The sequence below is a fragment of the Apodemus sylvaticus genome, chromosome 9, assembly GCF_947179515.1.
Source record: "Apodemus sylvaticus chromosome 9, mApoSyl1.1, whole genome shotgun sequence".
Taxonomy (NCBI): domain Eukaryota; kingdom Metazoa; phylum Chordata; class Mammalia; order Rodentia; family Muridae; genus Apodemus; species Apodemus sylvaticus.
The window spans coordinates 28598135-28614354 of record NC_067480.1 but is presented as its reverse complement, the minus strand read 5'-3'; the positions used below and the strand labels follow the sequence as shown (position 1 = coordinate 28614354).

At 35.0% G+C, this 16220-nt stretch overlaps 1 protein-coding gene across 16 annotated transcripts in view; it reads right to left on the bottom strand.

Moving 5' to 3' along the window:
- Trip12 (thyroid hormone receptor interactor 12) overlaps positions 1-16220 on the bottom strand; it is a 119107-nt gene that overhangs the window by 23994 nt on the left and 78893 nt on the right. For 9 of the 16 annotated variants that reach the window (XM_052193466.1, XM_052193464.1, XM_052193470.1 and 6 more), the window contains 10 exons: positions 13888-14005; positions 13643-13802; positions 11808-11961; positions 10676-10904; positions 10344-10462; positions 7312-7519; positions 4118-4218; positions 3784-3958; positions 2548-2689; positions 1338-1529 (listed from right to left, as the gene is read on the bottom strand). In XM_052193466.1, coding sequence (XP_052049426.1) covers positions 1338-1529; positions 2548-2689; positions 3784-3958; positions 4118-4218; positions 7312-7519; positions 10344-10462; positions 10676-10904; positions 11808-11961; positions 13643-13802; positions 13888-14005 — 1598 coding nt within the window. The remainder of the gene's footprint in view (positions 1-1337; positions 1530-2547; positions 2690-3783; positions 3959-4117; positions 4219-7311; positions 7520-10343; positions 10463-10675; positions 10905-11807; positions 11962-13642; positions 13803-13887; positions 14006-16220) is intronic. The other 7 variants (XM_052193467.1, XM_052193469.1, XM_052193472.1 and 4 more) reach the window with 1 other exon arrangement.

Sequence of the window (16220 nt, the reverse complement as noted above, 5' to 3'; positions counted from 1 at the left end):
ACAGTAAAAAAAAAACTTTAATAAGCTGTTTCACAAGTGGAGATTTATCAATTTTCTTATCTTTTATGACAGACTTCATTAGGACAATGATTCCAAGTTACTTGTTCCTTTTCTTCTTCTTCCATTTTATTTATGTGCACTGACTGGAGTTTCATCTTCATGTATGTCTGTGTGAGGGTGCTGGATTCCCCTAGAACTGGAGCTACAACCACTGTAAGCTACCATGTGGGTACTAAGAATTGATCCCACATCCTCAGAAAGAGGAGCCAATGCTGTTAACCACTGAGCTATATCTTTCCAACCCCTACCCCACAAGAAATGTATATCAAGAAAAATACATTTTTGTACATCCCACAATTTTTCTTCAAAATTCATAAAACCAAATGACTCAGAAGAACAAGTGGGTAAAACACAATCCATAACAGACTATGTTCCTCCTCCTCTTTTATTAAGAATATTCATGTTTTATTTACAAAAGTAAATTCTTTGTGTATATAATAAAGAGTACTGAATTGGCACCTGACTGTATAGCTGCTATACATACATACATACATACATACATACATACATACATACATACATAAAGCTATATTAAACCTCATTCAACCAGAAAAGTATCAGGTTAACAGATTGCAGACAAAAATCTTAAATATCAGATAACAGATTATGAACATATAGTCTTAAGCAAGATAGGTATATCCCGCACTTGCACCCACATGCTTGTAAAAAAACAACAATCAACAAAACAAAAACCGCTAATATCCAACCTAGACTCCAATAAATAAATACCATTTCTGACTTTAACACAAGTTAAACTAATACAGTGTTCAAAGAGATCTATGAATATTTAAAGGCATGCTTAAGCAGGTTTTGCTAATAAGCACATTACACAAGAAGACAAACAACTTCCTGACTTATGCCTTCTGTAAGACAGTTATGACAGGAGGTCTAATCTATAGTACTCAAGAGTATAACTTCTCTTGTTCTGACATATTAGGGACCAAACGGGAAAAGAGGCGCTAGCTATAGACCTGCCCCTGTAATCTACATTATAGCGATGATGTCTGGCTTCATTTTACTACATATTTTATGACACATAAAATTTTTTGGAAAAACCAGTCATGGTAGACTCCCATCATTAACTCCAGCATCAGGGACCCAGAGGCAAGCACATCTTTGTGAATTGCAACGTGGTCTCATCTACAATAGTAAGACTTTGTCTATAAATGTCAAAGGAACTTAATTGAACAAGCAACACACAGCATACTTCTATTGGGACACAAATACACCCACTTGCTAGCTCTGACTCTTAATGCCCATGACCATTATTAACTTACTGGAGAAGAAAAAAATACATGAAGGAAACGCTTTAATCGGATTTCTCTGCTGACAGCATCCTTTTCACTCTTAGATGTCAAATACAGCAACAGTTGTTTTACAAACCCACTATGTTGGATTTCAAATGAAGAAACATCTGACTCTGAGACTATGCTACGGATTTCTACAAGGCACTCAGCTCCACCATCCACCTAAAAAAGAAGATACTATAATGACTTAAACAGTACAAATCGCATTTCCCAAAAAGAAATTTTTCTCAATACCTTGAAAACAAAAAACAAAAACAAAATAGACAGCATGAGCCCTATGAGCTACAATACCAACCTGCCAGGCAAGATAAGATATGCCCACTAGTACAATAGTGGCTCGTGTACTACGGGGCTAATTCTCTGCTTAGATGAAGCCCCACTCCACAAGAGGAAACTCATTCCTCATAATAAAAACCAATGAAGCTCAAAGGCCCTAGGAAGAAACCTACTACCAGTTTGTTAATGGTCAGTGTCAAAATACCTCCTAAATAGTTGTGTCATTAACTGGAAGAATCACTATGTTAAAGTAAAATATGACATGCTACCTCTACTATACATATTTAAAAACAAAAACACAGAAGTAGAACAGTTGTTACTTGAGAGCAAGGAGAGAGGGGAACAAATGAAGACAATGGGTAGAAAATTTAAGTAGAATCAAAGCACAAATATACATGTATGAACATATTATATCAAAGACCACAACTATGTACAACTGATATTTTGACAACTTTTTAAAATTAGAGTAAGTCTCTTTTAGACAGCCAGATTAAAAATGAATAAAACATGATGCGGCTTTAAGTTAATAAGCATAAAATGTCTATAAAATACTTTAGAAAACAAGAACAAAAACTACACTACGTGCATAAAAATATCAAAAACCTAACAAATAACAAATCAAATGAAATGGCAAGAAGAGCCACGACAAAACCAAGTCTTTCAACCTTACAAGTAAATACTGTGAGTCTGCAGGTGGAGGGGGTTATGAGTATAAAAAAAGGGCATTTCTGAAATTTTTTATTTGTCAAGAAATAGGGAACACAAAGAATGGAAAGAAATGGTAAGGTTTTAGTATGTACTGCTGATAGTAATGGACAAGGGTCAGAATAAATTAATTACAAAAAGAAAAATTTCTACAAATACCACCCATCTCTCCTAGTGATGCACTGGATACAGACAGTACCTGGAGGTTGAGTTGTTCAGTTGCAGCACATAGTCTCTGAAGGACATTCAAGGCAGGGTTGCTTCCATCCATATTCTCAGAACTAAAATAATGCTCAACAAATTTATGTGCCTGATCCTTAATCCAGCCCTTAATTTTTTCTCTACGAGGAAAAAGTAGATATTAATGACTCTGAATAGGTACAAAACCTACACTGAAGTCAGATTAGAACTGTAAGATACTTAAGCAGGCTAGGCTGCTTAAGTTCAATGCCCAGGGAGAACCAACTTCTACAAGCTGTTTTGTGACCTCCACATGTACTTAATACATACACATATATGAAAGAAATATTATTACAACCTTGACTAAAACAGCTACACTCAAAACACTGGCCTACTGTCATTATTAGGACTCAGATAAGGCAAATCCAGCTTCATTCTCAAATTGGGCTAAGATCTATCTAAAGAATTGCTTAGATACTTGGAATGTAATTCAGGTTATCAGGTGAACAGTTAACAAGATGTTCTAACTTCCTGTTTATATCCAAATACAAATTTACATAATAACTGACTAAAGGACAAATATATCTAATACTATCCATCATTGTTCTCTAAATTAATGAGGTGAAAATGAGGTATACCAGAAGCATGTGACCTGGCTGTTTATAAACGTTAAAAATATATTTGCTAAATTATTCTCCTTAATTCCGAGACTCAGCAGTCAATTCAATCAAATGAAAAGTTATAGTTAAAATAAAATGCCACTAGAAAAATGTCTTATTTATAGAGGAATCAGTTTACACAGGTACTCTATATCCAGTGCATTTCCTGTAATCCACTGATAAGCATTTCTATATAACTCAATGATACAAAATTAGTATCTAACAGGGATCCAAGTACTTTTTTGAAAAGCAGCTACTCTCAGCTACAAATCTTCAAATTCCACTAAGTAGGCATAAGAATTTTATTAAAAAGTATACAAAGAAAGTCCAAGCACACAAAATTCAAGAAAACATTCTACATAAATCAAAACTAAGCAGAGTTGTCAACTGGTTGTATTATTGCTATGCTATGGTTTTTATATGTAAGAAAGAGGGTTGAACACATAGGCAAATGTATACATCCTCTCACAAGAATGTAACTTATCTTTTCGGTTGAGAGTGAAGAAAACTAAGTCCATGTATCCCTAGCATGGGATACACGTGCTCAATACCATCATGTTGAGACCTTTCAGCCTGAACCCCAGCACACACTTTACCTATTATTGGATATGGTGTCTTTTGAGGCTGCCCTGGCAAGACCACTAACTCCTGCAGTTCGTGCTGGTTCAATGTTGTTGCTGTTGGACTGTGCGCTTAACCTTCCCCATGTTTTTGGATTCAAACTTGCAAGGAAGGAAGATTTAGGTGACTGTGTAGTGGTGGGACTTTTAGCTATAAAGAGAAAAAAATCAAATTCAAATTATTTCACCAAACTTGAAGAAAAATTTCAATCTTAATATAGAAACTGAAATAATTAAGAACAGCAAATCTTGAAGAACCTTATTCATCACCTTCTCCCCTGTCTCCCAATCATCTCACCAAAGGTCTCACCTTGATTGTCTACTTTGTCATCATCTCTTGGAGGGGAATACTTTGGCCTTCTTGGCCCTCGTTTTGGCAGTCGTTTTCTCTTGAGAACATCACTTAATCGACTGTTGCATAGAAAAACAATGAAGTTAGTAATTACCACTCAAGAACCCAGCTACGAATGGGGACGTTTAACTTAGGATTCAAAATGACCCAACAATTTTCATTGACTGAATTAACATGGAGTCCGTGGACAGTCATATTCTATAGGGAGTATAGAGACAAAAAATTAATTACTAACTGCTAAAAACTAAAAGTCTAATTATTTTCTTCATATCCAATTTTATAAAATACAATGCATTTAAGAAAAAATATGAAGACAAGCCTGTGTAAAAAAAAAAAAAATGATTATCATATTTCTCCCCTAATGTAACTGGCAAGAAAATACACGAGGCACACAATGTTCATACTATAAAAACATTCTAATTATTTACAATATCATAACCAAAACAAATGAGGCAATAACATGATAAATACATTCTTAACAAACCCCATAACCTTTTTTTACATATACTAATCTGTTAAGTGATCTGTTAACCACATATTCATTGAACTGTCTACACATCTCTTTTCCTGCATGCTTTGTTTAAATGTTGAGACAGAGTCTCCAAATTACTTCAGGTTGGACCTCCAATCTACGACTCTCCCACCTTATCCTCCTTGGCTCTGAGTGGAAGGAGGGCTTTATTTCATGTACTACAATGCACTACATCACAAAAGCTGCTGCTCTTCACAACATTAGAAATATTTCTGAAATTATTTAGGAACAAAGATACAAAAGATGGGCAAATGAAAGAACAGCAAAATGGTTTAATGGGTAAAGGAACTTGCATCCAAACAGACCACCTGAATTTGTTCTTAAGGACCCATCTACTAAAAGGAATGAACCAATTAGTGCAATTGGTTTTCCACATTGGCACCAGGGAACATGAATGCACAATGTGATTAATTAAAAAGAAAATTAACAAAATTGTTCTAGTTCAGTTATCTATGGCTCAAATAATTCAAATAATTTTAATTGGGAAAACACTCCCCAGATTCTATTAATTCTATGAAATAAGCTTTGTGTATTTAAATATGTAACATGATTTTCAGGAAAGAGATCTACTCCACAACTTATAAAGAGAAAAAAAAGAAGTTTCACTTGGAAGGCTCAAAGATAGAAACACTTTAACATTTAAAGGCATTTGTTTCTCTTCCAGAAACTGAGAGTTCAGTCCAAGTACCAAATCAAGGCTCACAATCTTAATTCTAGGACATCTGATGCTTTCTTCTAGCCTTTGAAGATACCTGCAATTTATGTTAGACATACATCTACTAAGGCACACGCATACATAACAATCTTTGAAACAACAACATAGTTGGGCAGTGGTGGTGCACGCCTGTAATCCCAGCACTCTGGGAGGCAGAGGCAGGTGGATTTCTGAGTTGAGGCCAGCCTGGTCTACAGAGTGAGTTCCAGGACAGCCATGGCTATACAGAGAAACCCTGTCTTGAAAATACCAAAATATATATGAATGAATGAATGAATGAATGAATGAATGAATGAATGAATGGAAGGAAGGAAGGAAGGAAGAAAAGAAGGAAGAAAAGGAAGAAAAGGAAGAAAAGGAAGAAAAGAAAAAAGAAAAGAAAAAAGAAAAGAAAAGAAAAGAAAAGAAAAGAAAAGAAAAGAAAAGAAAAGAAAAGAAAAGAAAAGAAAAGAAAAGAAAAAAGAAAAAAGAAAAAACAACATTTTACTAGGTATTCTCAATACTTGGGGGAGAGGAGTGATCAGAAGGACTGACGAAGCAACCAGCCCCAGCCAGACTTTTTTCAAAAGGGTTTTCTTTGTATATCCTTGGCTGTCCTGAATCTGTAGAACAGGCTGGCCTCATAACTTAAAGCTTCACCTGCCTCTGCCTCCCAAGGGCTGAGATTAGCATTATGAGCGAGCTCTAGCTAGCCAGTCTTTTGATCAAGCTAAAGTTTGTAGCTGCCAAAGTGGCAGCAAACTCGACTCTTCCCAGCAATCTATCCAGCTGTGCAGACAATAGTTCTTTGAGGTCTAGTGATTTAATTTTAGGATCCCAATAATAATGTTTCACCGAGATCTATTTTACAGGAACTAGACAGTCAGCTCAGCAGTTAAGAACAATAGCTTTGGCTCCCAGTAGCCACTTGAGTTCAATTCCTAGTAACTACATGGTAACTCACAACCACCTTATATAATTATATAACTGTAGTCCCAGGAGCCAAGCCTCTTTTGACTTGCATGAACATGAGGCAGAACCATACAGGCAGGCAAAAACACCCATGTTGATATAATAAAATTGAAAATTAAAAAAAACTTTATGATGTACATTGCAGCAAAAGAAAAACATGAATTATTACCCTGGCAACAATCTAAATTTTAGAAATGAATGTGGATTATTGCATACAACTCAGATGGCAACATTCCAGTTTCTAAACATAAAAGACAGCATGTGTGATCTTCTAAAGCACTGACAATTAATTAAAAAAAAAATTAAAGAGTTTCCAACACCGTAAATAGTACAGCAGAGCAGGCACAAATGATTTTTTTACCTTACCTTTAGGAAACAGCCATATGTTTGGTAATTAAGGTTAAATGGGAAGGTCTTGCCTATAGTCTCTAATTTTCTATTTTTCACTACATCAATACGATGATATCACAAAAGCAAATAGACAGTTCAAAGTAAATATAGAAACATGAAAATAGAAACAGGCTAAGATACAACATGTGACGTGTGTAAATGATGAGTAAGCGTTTCATGTACCTACAAAAATGGGGCCCAGTAAAGTAGCTTTTTAAAAATTATTTTCTTTCTATTCTAAAGAACAGAAGGGCCAAGTGGTACTACTACTTAAGTAGAGGTAAGTAGTACTCTATTTCAGTGATAGAGGTAATTGTCATTATTTTATGAGACTTCTAAATTCAGTCGCCACCACCAAAAGAAGAAGAAGAAGAAGAAGAAGAAGAAGAAGAAGAAGAAGAAGAAGAAGAAGAAGAAGAAGAAGAAGAAGAAGAAGAAGAAGAAGAAGAAGAAGAAGAAGAAGAAGAAGAAGAAAACAAAGAAAAAAAATCCACTTGCAGTGAGAGTCTTAAGATATCAACATAGATATAGGCAACATATATTAAGGATCACAACAAAACTCACCCTTGAGGGCTCAGATCCAGAGAATCATCTCTGCTATGCTGCAAGCTAGGTGACCCCAGATCAGCAGAGGCGTTGGTTGCTGCTGTGGCAGTCCCACTGCTGGCTGGTGTTGTAGACCCCAAGGATCCTGACCCATTTGTACATGCTTTTGGGGGACTTGTCAACAAAGACTCTGATTCTGCTAAATGTTTTACTTGATGCATCACACCTTGATGGCAACAGGAACAAGAAGAAGTCAGTTTAATCAGGAGACAAGAACAACACCCACCAATACAAAATTCCTGAATGTTAATCCTGGTAAACAAGAAATAAAGCAGAAAGGGGGGAGGAAGGAAGAAGGATGTATAGAGAAAAAAGCCCAAGTTTCATCTTAACTCAGATCAGGAAAAATAAATTTAAAAGATATTTTTATTGAAAGTCTTCTAATCTTCTACCAAACTCATATCAGCTTCAAAGAGAAAACTACTATGCAGAAAAGGCAATTGAAAAAATTAGTGATTGATCATCAAAGTAAAATTTCTGAGAAGGAAAAGTTCCTGTAAGTGATAAGAGTCTGTCTGTCTGTCTGTCTGTCTATCCCTCCCCTCCCCTCTCTGATATCCAAGAAAGTTTATATTAAAAACTTATAAATCTGTGGGAGAAATTTATGTATGAATATAGAAGCATTTTGGGGGAGTAAAGTCCCAATCTTTCATTAGGTTTTTCAATTTTTGTTGTTGTTTTGGGTTTTTTGAGTGTTGCTTAGAATCTATGAAGACAGCTTCCTAGAATTTTCCATGTAGATCAGGCTGGCCTCAAACTCAGATTTGCCTACCTCTGCTTCCCAAGGGCTGGGATTAAAGGCGTAGACTATCATTCCTGTTAAGATTCTCTTCGAGGGTGAGGGACAGAACCTGTTTTAACTTCAGGCACTTGGTTCAAAACTACCAATACATAATTTAATACATAAACTACACAGAGTACTTTTAGCACAAAAATGGAAGGAAGACAAGACGTTCATAGGAAGAAGTTAGCATTAACCTTTAGTCTTTTTATGAGCAGCATGACCTATGAGAAGCCAAAGCCCATGATGTATCTATTACAGATATAAGGTATAGTTTAACAAAATTTACTTGGCATGGGATGGAGATGAAAGTGGGAAAGTGGAGCATATTTTACTTCTAAACCAAAAAGATTAGAAGAAACAAAATCAAAACAAAAAGTGGATGATAAATCTAAAAATACAAGACAAAAAAAGAATCTGAGTGAAGACAAAATATGTAAATATTTCATGAATTTAGAAAGTACGTGTATGTGCACCTACCTACCTGACTTGTAACAGTCAACTCTGAGCAATGCAAAAATATTGCTTTATCTCTTTTTTTTTCATGGTAAATTGTTCTTTGAACAAAGGTAATGTTATTTTTATTTAGTTACTTAGAGATAACTGTCTCACTAAGTAGCTGGGCTGGAAGTTAAGAGATCAGCACTCTTTTGGATTTAAGGGTACCACTGTAACCAAAGATAATATTAAGTACAAAAAAAAAAAAAAAACCCTTCTACTTCATTTCCATCTATCATAGTTTCAAAACAAGGAAAATAAAAAACCCAATATATATGACTGACTGTAGCAGATCATGCCTTGTTTAGCCATTGCTTCCTCCTAGCTAGGTGTGGTGGCACAACTTTAATACAAACATTAGGGAGCCAGAGGAAGACAGATCTCTAGTTTCAAGAACAGCCAAAGATACATAGAGGAAAGCTGTCTCAATAACAAAAACAAAAGCAAAAGTCTCCTGTAGCAGATGGCAACAAATAGAGAAACACACAGCCAGACATTATTATAGCCCTTGGAACACTCAGCCTGAATGGGTTGTCTCCTATCAAATCTCTCCTACTTCAGGGCTCAGGGAACCGAGTTGAAGAGGAGGTGAAAATAATTTAAGAGCCAGAAAGGATGGAAGCCACCAAGCAATCAATGTCCTCTCAATCAGTAAGATTGGCATAACTCAGACATTTGCGGTAGCACATACAGGCCTAAACAGCTCTGTATCAGATGGAGGCCTACAGCTGAAAACCGTAGAAATGTGCCCCCTAAAAATATATCCAACTGATAATCACTTCCAAATGAAAACTTAGTATGCTCCAAAGAAATGTCCCTGTGGAAACAAACTACTCCTAAGGGTAGGCTGAATCCCAGCAGTAGACAGTCAACAGAAAGTGAAAATAGCATCTTTCAAGATTCTTTGTCTCCATGGTTCCATGTCATGTCAGGGCTCTTCCATTTTCCCTCCAATTCTGGGATGATGATGATGATGATTATCATCATTATTATAATATTTTCTCTTTTTATTTATATTATTTTCTTTTTATCCTATAGGTTCTATGCAGATATATTACATCTTTCACTTTAGTTTTTAATGGGATTCCTAAGTGTATGAATGAATCCCTACATGTTTCTTAGGCCTTCTCTTGGGCTCTTCTGTTTGTTTTGTCCTCTTCTGATGTGTTAGTTTTATCTTAATTTAATATCTCTTGGAAGCCTGTTTATTTTCTATGAGAAATAGAAAGACAGTGGATTCCAATGAGGAATAGGGGAGGAACCATTATCAGGATATATTATGTAAGAGAAAAAAAAACCTATTTTCAATAAAAGGAAAAAAGAATAATCAAGGGCTGGAGAGATAGCTCACCGGTTAAAAACGAGTACTTGTTGCTCTTCAAAGGACCTAAGTTCAGTTGCCAGCATTCACCAGAAACCCCATAACTATCTGTGAATCCAATACCAAAGGATCTAATACTCCCTTATGGTAGCAGTCACATACACATTAGACTTGTTCTGATCTACTGCCATAATACACTGCAACCTTGAGTGCATGGGGGGGGGGGGGTGAAATCACAGAAAATTATATAGAGCCAGTCACAGTGAATTGCACTAATCTTGTACTTCCAAAAAACACATACTCTTAAACATCTCATGTGCACAGATAATACTTTCCTTATAGACACTGAATGTGTCACATGAAGTTCTATCTAGACTAAAACAGCATTACCTTCTCTCCTGAAGTAAACGCTAAAAATATCAGGTAACTTTTGCATTAGGATTTCTGCCATCTGAAGAGCTCCAACTACTATCTTCAGGTCTTGACTTGATAGCATGGAAGCAATGTGACTAAAAAAGAAAAGCATTTGTGTATAAACTGAGGTTGGTCATTATTTTTGGTAACACTACTTAAAAGTTTAAGAACAAAATTCATTTCCAACTTTTGAAATTATTCAAAGCATTCTAAACAAACTTTTCTTCATTTTTTTCTATTCAAAGATTTAGAAATTCTGAAAATTACTTCAATTTTCTAAAACATTTTCACTATTTCCGTGAACACACCTTGAAACAGCATGATTTTTCAGAACATCCTTCAGAAGTTCAGCATCAGCAAAATAAATGATCCTAAGAATTGCTCTAAGGCACTTGTGTCTGACTGCAGGGCCTGCTGAAGAGCTGTACACTTCGTAGAGAACACCAAATAAGGTCTTAATGAAAGACTTAGCCAGTTCCGGATCTTCTTTCATTAGCTGTGCTCGTGCATCATCCTTCTTTAATTCTGAATATCCACCTGTATTTAAAAAATGTACAGTCCTACAGTGACCAGTATTACAGAAGCAGAGTAAATAAAACAAAGTATTCAGCTAAGCAACTATTTGAAATGCTATGCAATTTTTTTTTTCATTATAGAACAAACATTAACCAACTAGAGCATACACGGATAGCATTAGGAGACTAATGACCATTCTGACCAGGTGAAAGCATTGCTGAACTATATACCACTTCCTTGTCTTAAAACAGTCTCAAACAAATACTACAGAAACTTCAATACTAACCCACTAATAGAGGTTAAAAAAAAAAAAAATAAGCAGAGTGCTAAAAAAATGTACTAAATTGTGCCCATAAAGAATGTGTAAGGAGAATGTAACTGATGAAGATATGAAAAAGTGTTCAACTATGTTTACTTAGTCTTGAATGTCCCTTTGTTTTGTAAAGTCCATTTGTTTACACTATATAACATGAAAGTGTCGAATGTACAATAGTGTTACATAGTATACTGACTGTATGACACCTAAGAAGCCTACCTAGTCCCTTTCTGGTAAGATGCAATGAACACCTGCATTAGTTCTAACAGGCATCATTTAAAGAGTAATAATACTAGCTTATTCATAATAACTGAGGAACATGCTCTAGTGAAATATATCACATTATTCAACTATCTGGCCCCTTAATGATACTCAATGAAACTGTTACTATGTAAACAAAAAACATTACAGGTCCAGCAAGGATGTAAATAAGTGAAGGTACCTGATAGTAAGCCTAAAGACTAGAAGCTACATGATAGTACAAAAGAAATGGCTCCTTCAAGTTATAATTTGTGCTTGTCTAACATGAGTGCCCACACACTCTTAATCAAAATCTATGTAAAATAAATCACAACAATACAGGACAGAAAAATACAAAGGATACTTACTAGTGTTAGTATTGGCTAAGGGGTTAGGTTTTCTCTGAATGGCACGTGCTGTTCCCGTGTCCTCATTGATTTGCTGCATAGAATTAAAATCAATAGTATAAACTCGTCCCAGAGTGGACAAGCTTATCTCATCCTCACCGACCTGATGGGCTGCCTGAGAGCAAAGAGAGAGAAGCCTTGAATATAAACATGTAGAAATCCATTACCTAAAAACAGCCGGGACACATGCTACTTTATTAATGTATTTTATGAGGCTGGTAAACTGACTGAATGTGGAAATTTTAGTATAGTTGATGACAAAACTCACTTGTTTAACAAATCATTTTAAAAACTCACTTGTTTAACAAATCATTTTAAATTAAACCAAATAGTGGGTTCAATAACATACTAGTGATATAAACGTATAAAATACAGCATAAGTGACATGAAGATACCATTTGCAGAAAAAAATTATATTGTAAAAGAAATTTTACATACGTACTTAGAACTCCAATTGTTATAAAACACTTTTTAATTTCTAGTAACCTACTAAACTTAAGCCAAAAACCTTGTATAATTGTCCTTAGGTTATTAAAAAAAAAAAAAAAGCCAACCTCACATTTACATGTTGTTCTAAGCCTGTAAAGCACACAACTAAAACTAAGACCTACGATTAATAATCACAAGGCAAGCGTTACACAGAAAAGACTATTATTTAACTTCAGACATCCTAGAGAAGTTGTAAAATGCTATATATGCTGATTGCACACCTGGAATCCCAGCACTCAGGAAGTTAAGTCAGAAGTTTTCCAGGTTCAAAGACAGCTTAAACTATACATCAATAACTTATCACTTTAAAAACAAATAAATATTCTTTATACAAAGTACAACCTAAGCTGAGACTCCTTGACAGAATGGAATACCCATCTGGAAATAAAGAGTAAACTAATAGTAAAGATGTAATTATTATCAGAAGAATGCTAAAAAGAAAACAAGGTTAGAAACTAAGAATACTAGCAGTTGTGGAACACCAACTAGTCAAACTCTCATAAAAATAAAATGTTTCTGAATTTTGACTTCCTTTACCAAAAACTTTTAGAAACTACAACACCTCTTTAAAATACTACTCTACATGAGGGATGAAGATGGTTGCAATTTAAAATGTATATTAAATTTAGAAGAATTCAGTGTATGTACTGACACTTCTAGCAGAAAATGTACAGCCTCAAGTACTGCACTTTTCTAACATCTTTTTGTCATCTGTGAAATTTTAATATTATTCCCATGAATACAGACAAAACAGGAAACATATAAACATGTATACATATAAACATTTAAACTGTCATTAACATTTTGGTAAATTCATTTTCTTTTATACCAAGTTACCAAAAGCTGTATCATTATAAACATTGCTTTCATTTATTCTATTAAAATCTATTGCACTACTACAGAATTATATACTAATCTATCACAATTTTCATATTCACCCTAAGGCACTTTTTTCTAATTAGGTACAAAAAGAACACACTGGGAGATTTCTTGTGGACTGAAATAGTAGACCTGCTTTGAAACACAGTCTAACGCTCCAATGTTTCCTTTTGGAAACAAAACTATGGGACAAAGAACTGAGATTACTTGCTCCAAGCCAAGCAGGTAGTTAGCAGCAGAAGCAGGACTAGAACATCATGTTTTCTGACCTCAACAGAATGAGGACCTTCTTTCTCAGGAGACAAAATGAGAGAATCTTGAGTTAATTCAAAACTGAGCACACTTAAGCACATACAACCACCTCCCCATTTGCCATCCCTACACCCACTCCACAAAATAGACATATTTAAACGGTACAATGAAACTACTACCTCAATGATCCGGCTGTCAATCCTGTTATAGGGATGCCAGAGGCCGCGGTCATCCCGCCACTGCCATATTGCACCATCTGTATTCTGCGCATTTCCCTTTTTCAACATGGTATCAACTGCAAAAATGCCTTCTTTTGGTAAACATGGCATAAGTTCACTAAAAGTAAAAAGTGCAATTATTTTAGTAACTTTCTGCATCATCCGTAACTTAACATTTTCAAGGAGAATCAACCCATTTTTACCAAATCAAAGATGTCAGTTCATACAGTTCTTGAGGACTTCGTGGAACAAGATCAATCTGCTCTTGACAACTTCCATTGGAGGCACCACATAGGAGGAAGTGAAGTGTTTCTGCAATGTCTGTAAAGCCAACATCAGGAAAACATAAGCCTATTAAACTAAGTGTAGTCAATTATTTTTTACAAGGCAACCATTCCCTAGAGTAGGGCAAAAATTAAGCTTATACACGGAATAGAACATGAAAATTTGAACACAACTGTATGTGTAAAAGAAGAAATTTGTATAAACTTTAATCATTATCTTTATGGACTTCTATCCTGAATAAACATCCTCTGTCTGAATACTTAAAATTTCAACATATTCAGAATCTTTAGTTAATTCAAGGATCACAGTACTTTGTACCAATAGAATGGCACTCAAATATATTCATATACTTACCATTTCCATTTAAATACACTGAAGTCACATGACCTTTACTATAAGGTAAAAATCCCAAGCTAACATTTCCTCTTATGCCATACTTAAGATTAACTCAACACCAACATTAAAATATTCTCCCTTTCAGAAAATGTTAAGTTTCTGGAAAATTTAGCATGACCATTCAGATACAGAGATTTAGTCACTATAATACCTAAGACAAAAAGACAATAGCTGTAGTGTGTTTCTATATTACCTATATGCAAAAATGCACAAATTCACAAAGATACTTTTAGTATCTTAAAAAGGTTCAGTCTTGCTAACTTTATCAAGCAATATGAATGAGTGTGCTTTAAAAAAATGCTTTATTCAACTTGAGGATGGAATTCAGAGGAAGACCACTTCCTAACCATACAGGTGGCTTTAGCTTCACTCTTCAGCACCAAAAATGGGAAGACGTAGTCCTGAAGTTGTACTGTATAGTTTACTGTCATAAAAGTTATCAAAAAGTGATCAGAGAAGTAGTTAAGGTAAAAAAAAAAAAAAAAAAGAGGGAGAAAAGCTCATGATTAATTTCTATCACTGTAGAATGAAAATATTTCTAGGGCTTCTATATACTATGTACTACCTGTGGAAATTTTCCTGGAGTATGAAAGAGGTAAAAACATGACATAAAAGGGAAATAATCTAGTGTGTTCAAAGAAAAGGAGTTACTTCCCAAGCTGGTATTTATACACTATTGTACCTCACAGTAAATATCAAGAACCTAATCAGGTTTCAGAGATCCCAGAGACTTCAGAATAAGAAAAGTGACAAAACTTGAGGAGGAGTTAAACCTTGGTTGATTTTACTGAGGCAGAGAAAATTGCAGTCACCAATAATCTGCCCAACTATTCAGTCTACTCACACAGTCATTCTGCCAAGGTCTGTGGCAATGCCATTAGTTCAAATGCAATGAAAGTGAAACTAAGTTTCTCCAAAACAAAATAGCATACTACCTGAAACAATGGGGTCAAAATTTGTGTTGTCAGTAAATGGCAAAACTGACTCACAAAAGAGTAATAAATTATCAATTTTAAGTGTTCCAACAATTATTATTAACTGTAAGAGAATCACAATATACATGTCTTCTGAAACCATACCACCTTCTGACATAAATTTAGGAGACAAGGCAGCCAGCAACAATTTGTCGCTGGATTAAAAAAACTATAGAACCATTAAAAATTAGAGATATTCATTAGAAGAAATAAGGTCAAGCTTTCTGACAGAAAATAGCATTCTGTACTAAGAAAATTCACTGGAAAACTCAACTATGGGCTGAGAGAATTTGTTATTGAAACAAGTAGTAACAAGTAATACAAAAAGGTTCAAGGCACTGGCTCCCTAGAAGTTTAAGGCCAGTCTGGTCTACCCACCAAATTATAGGACAGCCAGGGATACATAGAAATACCCTGTCTCCAAAATAAAAAAATAAATAAACAAATAAAAAATAATAAAAATAAAAATCTTTATTACTGCTGGAGATCAAACACCCAGACCTCCTACATGTCAGGCAAGAGTCTACCACTGAGCTACATTCACACCCGAACCCTTTTCTTCTTCAATATCCAATGATATTCATGATTGCTTTTACTTTTGTGACTTAGGTTGATGAAGAAGCACTTTCTGTCTTAAAACACAATAATAAACAGTACTTACTAAAACTAAAGAATTCAAGTGAACTGCGGCCAAGAAAGAAGTAATCAAGATGGAGACAACTCCATTCCTATTAGGATAAATACTTTGGTTCAACTATAAGCAGTTCACAGAGCTAAAAAAGCACTTCAAGAGAGACTGCCACGCTAAGGAGGAGACTCTGGAGGCCTTGGCTGACTCACTTAAACTGACAAAAGAACTCATTAGGATTTGGTTGTTCAGG